General features: G+C 46.7%; 1 protein-coding gene across 1 annotated transcript; it reads left to right on the forward strand.

The window, feature by feature from the left end:
• The first annotated feature begins 3,951 nt into the window (after nucleotides 1-3,951).
• Nucleotides 3,952-18,423, forward strand: LOC310747358 (uncharacterized protein). Its single transcript, XM_083581723.1, has 17 exons — nucleotides 3,952-4,050; nucleotides 4,781-4,958; nucleotides 5,062-5,190; nucleotides 5,280-5,377; nucleotides 6,647-6,773; nucleotides 7,639-7,733; nucleotides 9,410-9,590; nucleotides 11,334-11,442; nucleotides 12,569-12,683; nucleotides 14,273-14,452; nucleotides 14,583-14,757; nucleotides 15,076-15,204; nucleotides 15,304-15,401; nucleotides 16,042-16,168; nucleotides 16,665-16,759; nucleotides 17,283-17,463; nucleotides 17,968-18,423. The coding sequence occupies exons 1-17, from the start codon at nucleotides 4,042-4,044 to the stop codon at nucleotides 18,078-18,080; spliced, it is 2,139 nt and encodes a 712-aa protein (XP_083437849.1). The 5' UTR covers nucleotides 3,952-4,041; the 3' UTR covers nucleotides 18,081-18,423.
• The last annotated feature ends 258 nt before the right edge of the window (nucleotides 18,424-18,681 follow it).

Genomic DNA, 18,681 nt, shown 5'->3' on the forward strand with positions numbered 1-18,681 from the left:
TCACTCTATAGGCCGGGAGCCAGCGCTGTCCGCAGACACTTCCGGGTCACGTGGCCAGCGTGACAAGCTGCATCTGGCGAGCCAGCGCAGCACACGGAACGCCGCTTACCTTCCCGCTAGTAAGCGGTCCCTATTTATCTACTTGCACCCGGGGGTGCTTTCGAACTGCTAGGTTGGCAGGCGCTGGGACCGAATGAATGGGAGCGCACCCCGCCGCGGGGATTCGAACCGCCAACCATGCAGTCGGCAAGTCCTAGGATAGCCATGGCTAAATTAGGTCCAATGGTTTCAAACAGACTAATTCTGAATTGGTTTTAATTGGCCACAACCCATGATCATTTTATTTGTTTCCTTAAAAGAGGGCTGATTCAAACACACTTTTGCCAAGCCCTCTAGGACAGGATCTGTTGCCGATGCTCTTTTATTTTTCTCCTTTCAATGCCACTTGACCAGGAAGGGAGAACGAAAGCTGAATTTTGCAAGCAAACTCAACAGCAACGTTTCTCTTGTATTCTCCCACCCGTATAAAAATCAGAATAGGATGGGGACTGAAAAGGGAAGAGCCCTGCAAAAGCCTTTGTGAGTCTCCCCTCTTTTAATTCCTCAATCTCAAAGCAAGAGGCTGTGCTGGGGTTTTCAACAACAGCTGCTATCCACAATGGCTCTGCTCTGCAGCCACAGTCAGAGGCAGCAGTGCTTCTGACTGCCAGTTCTGGAAAGCGCAGGAAGGGAGAGGCTCTTGCGCTCAGATCCTGCTGGCTGGTTTCCCATAGGCATCTGGTTGGCCACTGTGAGAACAGGATGCTGGATTAGATGGGACATTGGCCTGATCCAGCAGGCCCTTCTTACGCTCAGTAGCTGAAGTGGTAGCCGGTGTAATTCTGCGGCTCGAAGAAGCTCTGGTAATCATTGCAACTTTCCCAAGCAGAACAGGATAATGTTGGTGCCTGTTGGGAATTCCATTCCACCCTTTGCTGCAGATATGTGGATTGTTACATGTCACATGTCTGTTTACATTCCAGCACAGATTGCTGGCGTGAGCGGAAGATCAGAGGGTATCACAACAGCCAGCTGATTTAGGCATTTTAAGGTAGTGGCATGAGGTTGGAATCAGTGATCTCCGTTTGCAGATGTCGTAGGGTATCACTACTCAAGCCCACATTGACCTCCACAAAATATATGGCCATGGTGAAATCTGCACAGCAAGGCCAGGAAGCAGCAGACGAAACCCAGCCCTGGAGCACAAGAAACCGGAGGCAAGAGAAAATACCTCACCAAAAAAACACAGGCATTCTAGCCAGACCTGACTAGAACAAGCAGTACAGACAAACAGTATAGTACAGACAAACAGTACAGTACAGTGGTACCTCGGGTTACATACGCTTCTGGTTACATACGCTTCAGGTTACAGACTCCGCTAACCCAGAAATAGTACTTCAGGATGAAAACAGAAATCGTGCTCCGGCGGCATGGCAGCAGCGGGAGGCCCCATGAGCTAAAGTGGTGCTTCAGGTTAAGAACAGTTTCAGGTTAAGAACGGACCTCCGGAACGAATTAAGTACTTAACCCGAGGTACCACCTTACAGACAAACAGCAGTACAGGGGAACAAAAAGGCGCTTTCTGGTAACTGGAGAAGAGAGGGAAGTTGGTAGGTGATTGCACCATTTTTATTTCCTTGCCAGTAAGTAGTGCCAGAGGGACAGCGGAATTGAGCTCATAATTCCTTATTTTCAGCATTTATGCCTAGCCCTTTGGCCTCAAAAGGCTTAAAGAGCAACTTACAAAAATCATTTCTAAGACCAACTTGAACAAAATATGAGGGATGTGTGTTTAAGCCCCGCCTCACATAATCTTTCACAAGATGTGTCATACACACACATAGAATCATAGAGTTGGAAGAGACCACAAGGGCCATCGAGTCCAACCCCCTGCCAAGCAGGAAACACCATCAGAGCACTCCTGACATATGGTTGTCAAGCCTCTGCTTAAAGACCTCCAAAGAAGGAGACTCCAGCACATTCCTTGGCAGCAAATTCCACTGTCGAACAGCTCTTACTGTCAGGAAGTTCTTCCTAATGTTTAGGTGGAATCTTCTTTCTTGTAGTTTGGATCCATTGCTCCGTGTCCGCTTCTCTGGAGCAGCAGAAAACAACCTTTCTCCCTCCTCTATGTGACATCCTTTTATATATTTGAACATGGCTATCATATCACCCCTTAACCTCCTCTTCTCCAGGCTAAACATGCCCAGCTCCCTTAGCCGTTCCTCATAAGGCATCGTTTCCAGGCCTTTGACCATTTTGGTTGCCCTCCTCTGGACACGTTCCAGTTTGAACTTTCATTTGAAGTTCCAGTTTGAACGTTCCAGTTTGCCATCCATTTGAATGGCAACAGCTATCCATTGGAGTGGGGCGTGGAGCTGAACTCCTCAAATGTTTTATTGGGGTGTGTGTGAAGGGAACTTGGCCGCCAGGAGTTGGCTCCTATGTCTAAGACCCTCTACCCTCAGGCTCACAAAGACATGGCACAAGAGGAAAAATGAATGAGAGGAGGGAGGGGGGAGTAATCTCAAGTTTCAACCCATTTCAATGTCGGTTTTGGCTCTCTTTACCTGGGATCATGAGCAGTTCCTCCTCTGAAGCACTGTTCCCACCTGCAGGTCAGATCCAGGAGCAGAGCTGGTGGCAACACCCAGGCCAGGAGGGCAAAGCCACACTCCTGCCACATTCGCACACAGACAGCTGGCATATTGGCAGTTGGGCTCCTCACAGGAGAGGGCTTGGTGGAATTCCCTCCTCCCACATCAGTATTAGTGGCAATCCTGGACGTCTTGCCCTCCCCACAATCACCGTTCCCCTCGGATCAGAGCCAAGGGCAGAACTGGGCACAATGGCCAGGCCAGGAGGAAGGCCAGCTCCTGCCCACAGGCGACAGGAGCTCAAGTATTTTCTAAGTGGCCTCAAAGTGTCTTTTATCAGCTTTTGGGCCAATATGCCAGCTATGACCATACCTGGATAGGGACAACTGAGCTACAGTGCTCAGTGCTCAGGTAACCTCCTGCTTAGACAACAGCAACGTGTTGCACCTGGAGCTGCTGTTTAAAATGGTCTGGAAACTGCTGTTGTGTCAAACTAGAGCTGCAAGATTATTAGCTGGGAGTGGGGATTTTTAATCATATCCTGCCAGCACTTCCCAGTCTCAAGTCCTGTCCCAATTTAAAGTGCAGATTTTAACCCACAAAGCCCTACACAGCTTATTTATTTATTTATTTATTTGTATTTTTTTATTACATTCATATCACACGTTTCCTTTAAGGAGCTCAAGGCAGTATATACATGGTCCTCCCCATTTTATCCTTACCACAGCCCTGTGGAGATCGGTTAGACCATGGTTTCCCAAACTTGGGTATCCACTTGTTTTTGGACTACAACTCCCATCATGCCTAGCTGGCAGGACCAATGGTCAAGGATGATGGGAATTGTAGTCCAAAACAAATCTCTAGAAGGGCCCAACCTTTAAGGACTTAAATGATGCCGGGTGCAGGTCAGAGTTCTCTGATTGTGCTTTTCACATGGGATATGCAGGGACATTTATCCCACATGCTGGTTTCCGTATAGGTAAGGTTAACTTCGTCTTGAAGAGTCTTACCAGGAATAGGCCCCCTTTCAGAAGGCATGCCTAAGCTTCCCCGTACTTCAAAACATGGTATGCCAGCCCAGCTGCATCTGAAGAACCTGAAGCCGAGGGGTGGAGCTCATTCTGCTCAGTGCAGTTCTGGGTGTCTGCCCCAAAGTCCTGCTTTGATTCCCCCCCCCCCCCGCAACTTTAATCCTCAAGGACACACTCCTATAGTCAACACTATCCTAGAGTCACGGCTCTTGGCTGGATGCCTGGGCCTAGCATGAGAAAAACAGCAGTCAGAAGCACCTCCCTCCTCACCCCTCTGGACTCTGTCATATAAGCAGACACACCTCAGGCAGGTTCTGTGCAGTGCAGTTTATTTCGGAGGCAAGAGAAGAGAGACAGGGTAAAGAAAGTAAAGAATGACCAAGGTTCGTAACTGGAGTAACGAGTGAAGCAAGTTTTGTTCTTCCAGGGTCAGCAAGTGGTGCTGAAGGAGAGCAGGTGCTGAAGGAGAGTGGGGATAAGCAGTAAAGTACGACACGATTTGGGGGGGTAGCTAAACCCCATACATTAACAATGGTAGGATTTTTGATTATTTGAAGGGAAGTTTGCAGGCCAGTGGAAAAATACAGGCTAAGCTTCCTTTCCAAGCCAGGGCCTCACCTGGGATATTAGACATGACAAAAGGTGTTGATGGCCCACCTGAGAGGAATTCTTGGACCTGGACAGACAGAGGTTGCCATGGTGATGGGGTTTGTGTTTGAGGTGTCAGGAAAAGAGAGTACAGTGGTACCTTGGGTTAAGAACTTAATTCGTTCTGGAGGTCCGTTCTTAACCTGAGGTACCACTTTAGCTAATGGGGCCTCCCTCTGCCGCCGCGCAAGTTCTGTTCTCATCCTGAAGCAAAGTTCTTAACCTGAGGTACTATTTCTGGGTTAGCAGAGTCTGTAACCTGAAGTGTCTGTAACTCGAGGTACCACTGTATTGAGAGCAAGGTGTCCTAGGAAGAAGAAGGGGGTGAAAAAGGCTGGGATGCATCTTAGGCAGGCTGGCTGAAGTCTGGCTAGGAGAGATGCCTTTGATTCCAGGGCTGCACTGCTGTGGGGAACAGGCCCCTCTTGAAATGACCACACTATATTATTCCTGTTGCTCCACTAGCAGGCGATGGGTCTCGAATGTGAGCTGGAAGGTCTTGACCTGAAGTCCGAGCGTCGTCCAATGCTGGTGGAAGTTGAGGGAGTCCCTATGCTCAGAGAAATGGAAGAGAACTGGGATCAACTGAAAGGCTTCCAAGCGCGCCCTGACGATCTTCTCATCTGCACTTACCCCAAAGCAGGTAAATGGAGAGAAATCACATGGGGATGAGAAAGGGAAGACTAAGGGCTACTGGCTTCAGCCTAAGCAGATTTTCTTTGTTGCTATCCACACCTCACTGGCAGGGACTACATGGATGCAGGAAATTGTGTACATGATCCAGCAAGGAGGAGACCCCCAGAAATATGCTCAGGTGCCAATCTACCTGCGGAACCCCTTCATAGACCTGTTTCCCCCAGAGCCCATACCCTCAGGTGAGTAACAGACACTGATTCAGGGAGAGGATAGGAAGGGCAAAGACTCTCTCAGCACAAGGTTGTAAGTCACCCTTTGCTTTTTGCAGGCTTGGAAGTGGCGGCGGGAATGCCCTCTCCACGCACGATCAAATCCCACCTCCCAGTCCAGCTCCTGCCGCCTTCCTTCTGGAAACAAAACTGCAAGGTCAGAACAAGTTGGGCGATGTAGATGGCTTAATAGGAGCTGAGATTCTACCCTGGGTTCTATTTCAATTTCCGGGCTCAACCTTAGAAATGTAGGAAGCTGCCTTATTCAGACCATTGGTCTACCAAGTCCAGTTGCTGTCCACACTGACTTTGACAGACAATACAAAGGGTGGTGATATTATAGCACAATGCAAAGTCGCAGAAAAATATATCACCAAGGAGAAGTGCTCTACAAGGAGTACAGTATAGACAAGCAGACAAATGCTGTTCCGGTAAACTCAGCATTTCTTTCCCCAAAGGGGCTTAATCATTGAGCTGTACAACAGCGTCCGGGTCTTGACGTATGAGTTGATGTTACTTCTGTCAAATACACAAGTGATTGTAAAGAAAAAGTCTATGTCTATATTTGTCTGCTTGCCTATACTCCTTATTGTGGAGCACTTGTCCTTGGTGATATATTTTTTCCGTGACAATCCACACTGACTAGCAGCCTATATCCAGGGTTTCAAATAGTGGTCACTCCCAGACCTACCTGGAGACGCCAGGAATTGAAACTTGCATGCAAGGAAGATGCTCCACTGCTGAGCTACACCCCTTCTGCCTTGGGACCAGTGATGCAGCCTAGGGAGCAGCCAATCTGAAGGTTGGCAAGCTGTTTTTGTCTGCTAACGTTATCAGGAAAACAGTACAGAAAATGTGAAGCATGGAATGGTAGTTGTCATGGGGAGAAATGCTCAATTGTATGCATTGCAACTGAAGTGATACACGTGAGCATCTTAAGGAGCTTTGTTAGATCATTATGTCTAGGGTCTAAATTACATACCTGCACCACTGCCTGGAAAATGTAAAGCTAAAATAAAAAAAGGATGCCTCTAAACATGTTCAGACTGCAAGCTTAATCTCATCCTGCATTAAGCCTGTTTGCAGTGCTAGATTCTGCTTCAGAATATGCGAGATACAAGTGAAGGAGTGCCTCTGAGCATTAGCAGAGTGCCATCAGTGCAACTCCTGCTCCTCACTCATAGTGGTGTGGCCAAGCTGAGTTTGTGTCTTCAATATGGCTTTGTTGTAGATTTAAACATACTTATCTAGCTATAATTCTCATTCAGTTCACGGGGACTTATTTCTGAGTAGACACACCTAGAACTGTTTTGCGAAAGAACTGAGCACTACAAAAAGCGGGAAGGCGAGGTGATTCGTATGGACTGGAACAGCGCAGAGTAAAAGGCTTGTGACTAGGACTCCTGGGTTCTCTCTTGACCCACAGATTATTTATGTGGCCAGGAATGCCAAGGACAACGCAGTCTCCTACTTTCACTTTCACCGCATGAACAAATTCCTTCCAGAGCCTGGCACGTGGGAAGAGTTTATTGAGAAATACATTGCAGGGGGAGGTAAGTGGAGACTATATTTTTTTGGGGGGGGGAATGAACAAATTCCTATGCCCCACAAATAACCCAGAGATGCATTTTAAATAAAAGCACACATTCTACTCATGTAAAAACACCAGAGAGGCCCCACAAATAACCCAGAGATGCATTTTAAATAAAAGGACACATTCTACTCATGTAAAAACACGCTGATTCCTGAACCGTCCGCGGGCTGGATTGGGAAGGTGATTGGGCCGCATCCGGCCCACGGGCCTTAGGTTGCCTACCCCTAGGTTAGAGAGTGAAGCATAGCGCCCGGACCTATGTCCGTCTCTTCCCCATAGTGTAACTTTCCCCGTGGCTGGAAGAACAACAGCAAAGAACTTTGCAGGTTCACAGGACTTGCCCCCTCGCTTCAGAGGATTTTGCTGACTCTCCATCCTTTGTACTAACCAATAATCCCATTTCCCTTCCTATATTAGAAGACTTAACCTATGTACACTTTAGCAGCTTAAAATGCAGCAAAGTCTTTTACCCCCTACTGCATTTTAAGGTGCATTTTTTTACCTTGCTATACAGACCAGAGACTGGGCAGGAATGTCTTTGTCCAATATGCATTACCCATCTGGGCTCTCCTTGCCTTCACCCTCCACCAAATCCTGTTCAATGAAGCTGTCATACATACATGTGCAATAGCTGTCACAAATGGTCACACTTCAGCTTAAAGGTGGCTTACATTTTCAAATCAGGTGAAAACGCAGTATTTCTCAAGAAGCTACAGGATAGATACCTGTAGTCCGGCCCACCACATGGTCTGAGGGACAATGGACCGGCTCACAGCTGAAAAAGGTTGCTGACCCCTGCTCTAACCCTTCCGTCTATTTTTTAGTGACCTACGGCTCATGGGCCAACCATGTTCGTGGATGGTGGGAGGCCAAAGAACGTCACCCAATTCTGTACGTTTTTTACGAAGACGTGAAAGAGGTAAGAGGCAACATACACATAAGGCTGTAGGTTCCACTAAGGAGATCATTTGCACTAGAAATACTTTGAAGAAATATTCTGACGCTGTGGGCTTCTGGCAGCAGGGCCCCAAAAGATCCAGAAACAAATTCAATGAGCTTCCCCATAACAGACTCCAAGTCATAAGCAGCCAGATTCCATCATGTGGTAAAATGTACTGTATTTCATCTCGCAGGTAACCCCTGGGGGTGAGGAAAATTCACAGAATCATAGAGAAGTAAATTAATAATAGGAATAAGAATAGAATATCCCTATTTTCATCAGGGAAATGTTGTGCTGGTGGTGCTGCTGCTAGAGACCGTCAAGGAGGGGGTCACTTTCCCAAGTCCTCCCTCCAATCTACTAATCAATCACACGCAGGCACTGAATGGGTTACCAGGCTTTATTGGCTTCTTCTCTGGTACCAGCTACAGAACATCAAACAGCAAGTCTAAAACACGGGGTGTTCTCTCCCTCCCACGGCAGGTTAACTTGAAGGTTTATAGGGGCTGGGGAATGCTGTCAACCAGCTATCCCCATCGCATGCTCCCACTTTGGGGACTAATTGTTACCACCTGCCTGAGGAGCCACACCCAGCGGTCCCTGCTCACAGGATCATGACTTCATAACAGAGAGTGCCCGGTTGGCGTTGACCCATGAGAAGGTCTTTTCAGTGGCAGCTCTCTGTGGAATGTCCTCCATAGTGAGGTGGATCTGTTTCCCTCATTACTGACTTTCAGGAGGAATTTAAAAACATTTCTGTTTATGCATTTGATGGCTGAAAGATACTGTTCTGGGCAATCCTGAAATCACTGCTTTGAGAACATTTTTAATTGTTTGGAGAATGCTTTTTAATTAATTTATTTTTTTTTTAAAAAATTGATGTATTTGCCACCCTGGGCTCCTTTGGGTTGAAGTGGGATATAAATTGTATTATTAGTAGTAGTAGTCACTAATATTTAATGATGATGGTGCTGTTGATGATGATTTAGGAATACTAGATTTCTAGATGAACACAACCTGATTTGCCACACTACCCATCACAGCTCTTGTCTTTTCTTTCTTTCTTTCTTTCTTTCTTTCTTTCTTTCTTTCTTTCTTTCTTTCTTTCTTTTCTAAATGCTGTTGCTTCTTCTTTTTTCATGATGATGACAAAGTAATAATCATAAATATATAAGAATAAAAATGTGACCACGCCACCAAGACCATTCCATTGTAACAATCCAACATCCCAAAATTTCAACACTCCTTGCGATGGTTTGCCCCTTTCTGTTTTAACAGTACAAATTCTATAAACACCTTCCATATCTCCTTGAAATAATTTCTCCTGCATATTCCCTGTCTTACCTTAATGACACATGTTAATTTATCATTAATAGCTCTATATACCATTCTCTCATTTTATATTCTGCTTGCCCCTTCCATTTCCTAGCTATCATAATTTGTGCAGCTGTCAATAAATTTGTGAGCAAGTTCTTCGTAGCCTGCAAACCTTCCACCCCATCGTAAATTGATAATAATGCTACCTCTGGACTTTTGGTCAGCTTTAACCCAGTGATTTGTGTTATCTCCTTAAACACCATTTGCCGGGGGGGGGGGAATCATATTTACACCCCCACATGTGAACATAATTCCCAGTTGCCTTTCTTTTTCTATAGGATCCAGCCCGGGAAATCCAGAAGGTAGCCCAGTTCCTGGGAACAGAGCTCCCAGAATTTGTTCTCAACCAGATTGTGCAGCACACAGATTTTGAGAACATGAAAACAAACCCAATGACAAATTATACCACCTTCTCTTCTGCCTTCCTGGACCAAAGCATCTCGCCCTTCATGAGAAAAGGTGGGAACCAAAGACCCATCTGACAGGAGGGGGGAAGGGAACTGATAGGGGCAACAGTGAAAGCAAGCAGTGCACAATCACTTTCAGTCAGGGGTGTGTTATAAGAATTTTAAGGTCTTATATATAAAAAATAGATGTTCATAAATGTACCAAGCAAACACATACAAATATGTAAACCACATGTCTGAAACCCACAGAAAAGCCCTGAAACTATTTTCTCTCTTCCATATTGACATCAAATATTTCTCTGCCAGGTCAAAGGAAATGGGGAGCCTCCCCATTGTCTCTTTGCTCACAAATCCTGTCTCAAGGGCACATTTAAGATGTGAATAGGGTGAGCCTGTGACCTGGATTCAGGAGCTGAGTAGTTATCATAACAAAAGAGTGGCCAGGATGCCCAGGTAATACAATCAAGTAACCTAGCAGACAGGAGAAAAAAGCAACACACTCAGATTTCTGTTGTAGTCCGCCCCTTCTCTGATGTATTAAGGGGGTGGTCTTGGGCTACACTCCTTCTGTGCTGTAGGTATGATATATCTGGGGGGTGGTCTTGAGCTACAGGGTGGGCAATTTCAAAGTCTATATAAGGGCTTGCACACCTTTGTCTGGGGTCATCCTCCTCTCTCCTGCATGTGGGGTGAGCACCCTGTTGCAACAGCTTTAATAAAGATCAGGCTTATAGCTGCTTTGCTTTCGTATATCCTGGTCTGGTCTTGAATTTCCTAACCGGTTTGAGCCTTAAAAGGTACGCTCTCTCCAAAGGTCCAGTCTTCCTTAAGAAGTTGAACCCCTTGTAGAGACCCCTCAATATTCTTATTTCAGGTGCCAACTTGTATAAAATATTTGGGGGGTAGGTAAGTCCTGCCCCACATAATTGATCGCACGGCATAGCATGACACACACACACTATTTGAATGGCAGTGCCCATCAACTTTGGCAGGGGTGGCCCTTTCATTGGCTGACCCCCCCGGGGGGGGCCTGCTTGGTGCCCTGCCTTCAGGGTAGCTCAGCAATATTATGAACTAGCTATTGGAAGTGACTACCTTCAGAGATTTTGGGAGTCATTTTGAACTCGGGAATGTTGTAAAGGGAGATGAGGATTGTGCTTCATTTGGGGGGGGGGAATGCTTATCCTGTCCCTTAGCCAGTCAGCTGGTAGAAGCTAACGGTTGGGAGATAATTGGAGCCCTCCCATCACTCACCACTGTTCTGTCCCATGATGCTCAATCCGCCTCAAAAAGTAATAGCCAGGAATTTGCTTTCAGGTATAAGTGGGTAACAAGGACCGTGCGTTTAAGATTGTAAAATCTTCAACATGTTTGCCTCCACACAACAACCCTGTAAGGTGGGTCAGTATTTATCACTCCTAATTTCCAGTTGGAGTACCGGAGCTGAGAGATGGTGAAAGGCTCAAGGCCAAATAGTGAATTCATAACAGAAGTGGGAATGACACACCGGCTCCAAAATGAAATGTACAGCTTGTAGGAGGGATATTTTTACTTCAGGCAGAGAAACTATTGGGCCAGTAGTCCCTCACATCAGCCAAGGGTTTGCCCTAGACTACTTCCCAGAATCCTGTGCAAGCGTTCCTGAGCAGATTTACTAAGTTGAGGAAGGGCTCCCTAAACGGAGAAAGTTTGAAATCTGCTGAGTTAAAAGAAAAAGAAAAGAAGATAGGAAAACAGATGGTTGAAGGGATGTTAAATAGCTTAATTTTTTCTGGATTGTCTTCCCCACCTGCAGGAACCGTAGGAAACTGGAAGGAACACTTCACAGTGGCTCAAAGTGAACAGCTAGATCATGTCTGTGCCCAGTTATTAAAGGGCAGCGACCTGACCTTCCGCACACAGCTGTAAGCATCTCTCCATGCCTCACAGAGAGACTTTCAGTCTTTCGACTGAAGAGGAGCTGAATAAAAGATCCATATTGATAAAGGGAAAATCTCTTTGTTATACAATACTACTGATTGAGGTGTTGCTTCTCAGACAGCTTTTAGGTTGTTGTTGTTATTTTACAATCAAGCAGTGTATAAATTTAATGAAATAAATAATTAAACCAGCTCCACACCGATTGGAATCCTTAAGCCATTCCTAATTCATGTCCAGCAAATGTGTGAACAGGGGTGGACCTTGGTAATATGCCACCCTGTATGAGGCCATTTGACACCCTCGCCACAGCCCTCAAGCTGCCTGCTAGGACTTTGGGAAGGGGCCTTGAGGCTCTGATGGGGTCCTAGAGCCTTCCTACCCACTTCCCAACCCCCATTAGTGTGTACACAAACAGAAACTAATCTGAAACTAACGAAACAATGCTGATGTGGACAGCTTGGGGGTGGGGGAAGGATCTGTGAAAAGCACTGATGAAGACAAGCACTGAGTTCTAAGGCAGCAATATGAACACAGGCTTAAAAATAGCAGGGGCTTTTCCTCATCAGATCTAAATTGAATGGGTCAAACGCCAGAGGATCACAAGGAAAGGGTTTGTTGGCGCCTGTCCTCTATCATTTGCCATATCTACACTGTCCTATAAACAGTGGCGTAGCGTGGGGGGTGCAGGGGGGGCGGGCCGCACCGGGCGCAACATCTGGGGTTAGGGCAAATCCATGGGTTAGGGGGCGCAAATCCACGGGTTAGGGGGCGCAAATCCACGGGTTTGGGGGCGCAAATTACTTGCCTTGCCCCGGGTGCTGACAACCCACGCTACGCCACTGCCTATAAAGTCTTTTCCTCACCAGCTGATGCTGGAAGTGAGTCTGCCTGGGGGAAGGCAGTGCTGCGGCAGGAGAGATTGATCACCACCTCACTATGTGACATTTGGGTGTTTTAAATTGTACCCCGCCTTGTTTTAGGTCTTAAATGGGGCAGTTGCAAATGGGTCCTACATTTTCCCGCATAGTTTGTGCTTGAAAGGGTCTTTGTTTATGAAAAACAAACATATTTCTGTTGCATGCTCCTCTCTGAGCAACGAAACATTTCCAGGGCAGTGCTGTGGGGTTTTTGCAGCGTCAACCGACTAACAATGGGTGACCTGTCCTATTTCTCCCTCGTTGCCACCACCTGCTTATACGTCACCCCTCCAGACAGCAATAATGTGGTATCGCCAGGAAACCATCACAGAACAACTCACAAAGCAGAATGAAACCACCAGGAATGCACAATTGTTGTGTCAAGAACATGTTGCAGAATATGTCCACAATAAAACACCACGGTGTGGGCAGTAGCAAACAATATTTAAGTGTTGCTCTAAATTGAACAAAGAAAGGTTGAGCCTTTTCTATCGTGGCGTGTAGTGGGGCAAAGCAGTGGCATTGCATGGTTTGCTGGTGCCCAGGGTGCCTGCCACTGGGGGGGGGGGCAGGTGGCAGAGGGTGAACAGAACCCGCTGCACCAGCCCAGCTCTCACCACCAGAGCCAAGTGGGTCTGTGCTGCACCACTGGCCCACCCATGCAGGGGGGAGCCCAGCTAGCCGACACAACCCTTGGTGTGTGAATCCCCCCCCCCGGTTACTGGCCAGGTAGCCATTCAGTGAGGGGGCAGGGGATGTGGTAGTGAGGCCAGGCCGGGCTTTGGAGTCCAGAGACCCCAGGCGGAAGGCAGGGCGGGACAGGGACGCCTGCATGGGGGTGCCTGGTTCATGCCCCCTCAAAATTGTATGCCAGGGCTACGGCCCCCCGGCCCCCTCACGCTGCGCCCCTGGGGCAAAGGTCAAACTATCAGGCAGGACACCTGGATTCTCTGTAAGAAAATATGGTTTACAGGCAGTATTAGAAACTGAGATATGAAAGCTAGGAGCTAAATGGCACCTTAAACCTAGATTATGGGCACAACAATGGAATGTCTAGGCACACTTTTTAAATAACAAGAATACAAAGCTGAAAATGAATGGACTGCAGCTAAAATATTATGTTCATTTTTCACATGGTCTAGTCCTTCCCTCTGGGAGAGACAGCAGTTGGAGGGGGATACTGAGATGAGGCCACTGGCTGACTATTACGCACTCTCTATGCCTCTTCTGACCACCCCCATGCCAGGGACTACCGGTACTTGATTTCAGGAAATGGTAGACTTGATTGGACATGGAGATCTACATAAATGCGCTCAGGCACCATAGATGCCCTTCTCAGAGACGTGCCTTCCAAAATCCATCCCTCGGGTGAATAATAGGTATCGATTCAATGAGATAATGGGTGAGAGTGTGAGTGTGTGAAAGGCTTCTCAGCACCAGGTTGGATGTTCACCCTCTGGAGTTGCAGTTGTGGAACAAGTGGAGGCGATGTCCTTTTCCTGCATGCTCAAGTATCACCTCCAGGTCCATCTCCTGCCCCATTCCTTCCAGAGAGCCACAACTTGAGTCAGGGAAGTACTAATTTGTGAACGTTTGTTATCTAGACCTGCAGGATTCCTTGCCCTGAACTGAGTACAGTAACTGCAGATCAAAGGTTGAAGGCCCTTCCCTTGGTATGAAGGAATATGGTACGACAAAGCTTATCCTGGGCTGTTCAGGAAACACCTGGGTTTGCTACCTGTGTACACATGCTAAGGGGTTAAATTAGCTAGGGTGGAGACTGAGGTTCCATACCAGTGCCTTTGATAAAGTATCATGGGAGAGAGAGAGAGAGAGAGAGAGAGAGAGAGAGAGAGAGGGAGGGAGTGAGTTATCTCACACAATTTTAGCCAACTAGGGGAATTACTGCCAATTTAGGGGAAGGTCCTGGCTGGATGCCCAGCCAAAGCTTCAACTGAGGAAGTACACACCCTGCTCTCTCAATTTGCAATTCCTGGGTCAGGAACTAACTTCAGGAAACAAGAGGAAGACAGAAGAAAGGAGAGAAGTGCAGCTGTCCGAAAGGAGTGGAGAGCTGGTAGGTGGCCACGAAGTTTTACTCCCCTACTAGGATTTGGCCCAAAAGGAAGTAAAGGAAGCAGTACCAGCTCTTTGGGGGGGGGGACAAGGAGTGGGTCATATTTGACTACAATATCTTTGGCTTCCAGGTGATGGATCCTGAATCAGGGCCAGGAGATTTTGACCCCACGCACCCCAAGCGAGCAAACCTGGAGGAGATTGAAGGGGTCCTTTTCCCCGATACATTACGTGAGCACTGGGGTACCATACAGGGCTTTAAAGCCCGCCCTGACGATCTTCTCATCTGCACTTACCCCAAAGCAGGTAAAGGGGTTCATAAAGAGAGAAATAAGGAAAACTGAGCACGGCAGAGGGGAGATACTAAGGGAACATAAGGGATGGTGGGACACTGGTTGAATAGTGGTGGTGCTTAATTTGAGCAGCAGCATAAAAGACAGTTCAAAACAAATTTCAATCACAAGACTATCATGGGCCCTATAACATACCTACCTGCAAATATACTAGGGGCTGTGCTCCTGCTTGCTTGCTCGCCAACCCCCTGCCACCCCCCCATTAACCCCCTAGAGCTTCCTCTTCCCACTCCACTACTAACTACTAAGCTGTCCCACTTTCCTCTGGCAGGGACCACCTGGACCCAGCAAATAGTGAGCATGGTTCAGCATAGAGGTGACCTGGAGAAATGTAATCAGAAACCCATCTATGAGCAGATGCCCTTCATAGACATGCCTCCTATGAAACCTTTTGTTTCTGGTGAGTAGTGGGTACTGTTTAACTTTTGGGAAGAGAGCGGTGAGGGTAGAGTGAAGGGCTTATCATCATGAGGCTGGATTGTGCCCTCTGTTCTTTCAGGTGTTGAACAGGCAGACCTAATGCCCTCTCCACGTATACTCAAAAGTCACCTCCCGGTTCAGCTCCTTCCTGCTTCATTTTGGGAACAGAAATGCAAGGTCAGGATAATTCACCAGGGTGAGGTTGATGAAAGGGCAAGGTTTAATCTAAACCATTGTTAATCTCTCAGTTCTGCTGTTTTGATATTCTGGCACGAAGCCATGATCATGTGGAATTGTCACCAAAAGAGAGGATGTTTCAAGAGCACGGGTCTCTTCTTTTTGCCCTCATCATTGTCTTGCTTTTGCTTTTATCATGGAATAATTTCAGTTTCTAGACTTCGATATTTTGAGTGGGCTGGCCTTGTGTGAAATTGTCCTTCCAGACCAGCTTTGAGCCTTCATAACCTCTTTCCACTAAAAGGAATTAAACACCAGCACAATCCACATGAGGTGGTTGGTGGGTTGGCTGCTTCTTGTTTCATTCCACTGAGCAATGAACGAACGAACTAACACACACACACACACACACACACACACACACACACACACACTCCAACCCAACCCAAATAATATTCTTAATAAAAATCGCATCACATGGGCTTCCATTTAAGAACCATCACTTCATTTAATGTTTAAAAGCAAGGCATAGGTAACTGCTGGCAAAATGAGGGGAGTACAGATTGGAGCTGAGAGGGTGAGCGAGAGGCCTGGCGCTCGGACTTCTCTGTCCTCTTTTCTTTTGGATGTATTTCTGCAGGTCATTTACGTGGCCAGAAATGCCAAGGACAATGTGGTCTCCTATTTCCATTTCCACCACATGAGCAAGATAATGCCAGAGACTGGAACCTGGAATGAGTTTCTGGAGAATTTCGTTGCTGGGAAGGGTGAGTGGAGGAGGCGAAGAGATGGGAGGAAAGAAGACATTACCCTCAAGAGCCTTCCTAAGGCCAGGGAAAGAGGCCAGGATCCCTGGGATCAGTTTTCAGTGATGTGATGAGAACGGGCCTACTGAGATACCTGTGCAGTGGTGGTTACTGCACTCTATGCTACAATCCATTCGGATGAAGATCAGTTTTTAAATTTAAAAATAAACAGAAACATAAATGTAATGCAGAAGGAGAAAATTACGTGAATCCACAAAGCCCCTCACTATATTCTTTCCTAACTTGATATTAGGTAGAAAAAAGGGGGGGTATTGTTTTTGCTTTTTACTATGTTATGCATTTTTGTGTGATCCCTGGGTGAAGGATGATGTAGAAATATAATGTTAAAAAATAATAAATAACTAAAATATAGTCTGTGCATCAGGACACAGGGAGGAAGATGTGAGACGAATCTGAGATGCTATGTTCACTTTCTACTGGTCCATTTTTTTTGCAGTTGCCTGGGGCTCTTGGTCTGACCATGTTCGTGGTTGGTGGGAGGCCAAGGACCGTCACCCAGTCCTCTACCTCTTTTATGAAGATATGAAAGAGGTAAGAAGGTCTCTCTATCTCTCGCACACACACAAACACACACACATCTCAAGGACGGTACTTTCTGACGGCAGTGCCGCAGTCTAGAAAGAAACAAATGTGAGGGGGGCACTTAGGCGTTTCCAAAAAACGACATGCATCACAAAAAAGAGGACATTGATTTGCATACAATGTGGACATGCTGGTGTATATGCATAGTTGCAAATATTTAAACAATTACTGTAATTTAAATAGCAACACAGTTATAACTCATCATTGCGAGGAAGACTGTAATCGGGCGGCCTGTGTGTTTGCTCAGTCTGCTGTTCTGATGCTGTTGATGGGCATCTTCAAGGCCCCCGCTCTCCTTTCTTGTGTTTCTCCATCCTCCACCTGGACTTGGGCCAGGCAGCCTTTCGGCTAGACGACTGCCCTCTGTTAAGTAGGAGACACAGCCTCCCTAAAGCCAGGGAGGTGCCTTAAGGTAAACTCTCTATCACTAACAGGCCAAATCCTCCTTCCCATGTTGTCTTTCTCTCCTTAGGACCCAGCCCGGGAAATCCGAAAAGTGATCCAATTTATGGGCCTAGAACTCCCAGAATCAGTTCTGAACCAGATTGTGGAGCACACAAAGTTTGAGAGCATGAAAGCAAACCCGATGGCTAATTACAGCACCCTGCCCTCCTCTCTCGTGGACCACAGTGTGTCACCCTTCATGAGAAAAGGTGAGAGAAAACAGGTCTTAGGAGACCGCTTGGAGAATCTGCAGAATGCAGGAGGGGGAGGCAGTGTTGGCACATTCTAAATAGGGCAAAAGCAAAGTCTGGAAGTTATTTCTTTTTATTGGGGTTAGGAACTGGTTTTGGCTTCTTGTTCGACAATATCAGAAGTGCAGAAGCAATTGCCAAGCATGGAACAGGGGGCTGGGGAGATGAGAAATGTTATTTGTTAGGTGAGGTCAAACATAAAAGGCCACCCTGTAAGACAATTAAATTACCAGGATCTGAAATTACCTAGTGGTTCTGCTCTTGCTAAGAGGGTAACAGCAAGACTCAGCAGGCTGTGTTTGCTTTGGAACATTTCCCAGGTGTTCTGCAGTGAACTGCAATTGTGGCAGAAGTTCAGGGTCCCATAAAGACAGAGTATGAAACACAAGACTGCTAGGAAAGGTGCCTGACAAAACCAGGCTGTCAATGTTTTTCTTTTCTGACCTGGGTTCCCACCTGCAGGCACTGTTGGAAACTGGAAGAAACACTTCACAGTGGCTCAGAGTGAATGGCTAGATGACACCTGCGCTCAGTTACTGAAGGGCAGCGGCCTGAACTTTCGCACAGAGATATAAACGCACCTCTATGCCCCACATCAGGATTTTCACAACAACAGGCCTGGAGTGCTTACTTGACCTGCATTCAGTGCAATACAGGACTGAAGCCACAAGCAAGGCCTACCTAAAATGAATTTTGTGGGAATGGTTCCTGTTATGTACTGAAGTTCTCACCCTGGGCCAGCAGGGGGATACTGTAGATAGTTATGCAAATAAGGGATCGAAAGTGACGTTCAGTGATTGGATAGTTTTAGAAAATTGTTACAGTTACATTGTACTGGAGCTCTATATAAGCAGGCTGACTGAACCCTTCAGTTCAGTTCTGTCCTGGCCTGTGAATAAACAAGAGCTGTTTGAAGAATCGCTGTGTCGTCTGATATGTTCACCCACAACTTAACAGTTCCTGTTCCATTTTAGAATTTGTGGCTGTCCTTTGTTTGCTTTTGCAAAGTAAATAAACAAACAGGTTTGCTCTGTTGCCATGCTTGGCTCTTCTCATGTTCAGAGAATAAGCCCTTACAGAACACAAATAACTCCTCCTCTGAAAGTGCTATTTGCATTGGTCAGAAATCCTCATTTCCAAAAGAGAGACCATAGGTTGGAGTTTTGGCTGTTCTGC

The sequence above is a fragment of the Podarcis filfolensis genome (genome assembly GCF_964270895.1).
Source record: "Podarcis filfolensis genome assembly, chromosome: 13".
In the NCBI taxonomy this organism is placed as follows: Eukaryota; Metazoa; Chordata; class Lepidosauria; order Squamata; family Lacertidae; genus Podarcis; species Podarcis filfolensis.

Bases quoted from the DNA above. Each gene is read 5' to 3' on its own strand.
- LOC310747358 (XM_083581723.1), top strand. The intron at 14,758-15,075 runs GTAAAGGGGTTC...TTCCTCTGGCAG, and splicing joins CTGCACTTACCCCAAAGCAG to GGACCACCTGGACCCAGCAA. The intron at 16,169-16,664 runs GTGAGTGGAGGA...TTTTTTTTGCAG, and splicing joins GAATTTCGTTGCTGGGAAGG to TTGCCTGGGGCTCTTGGTCT.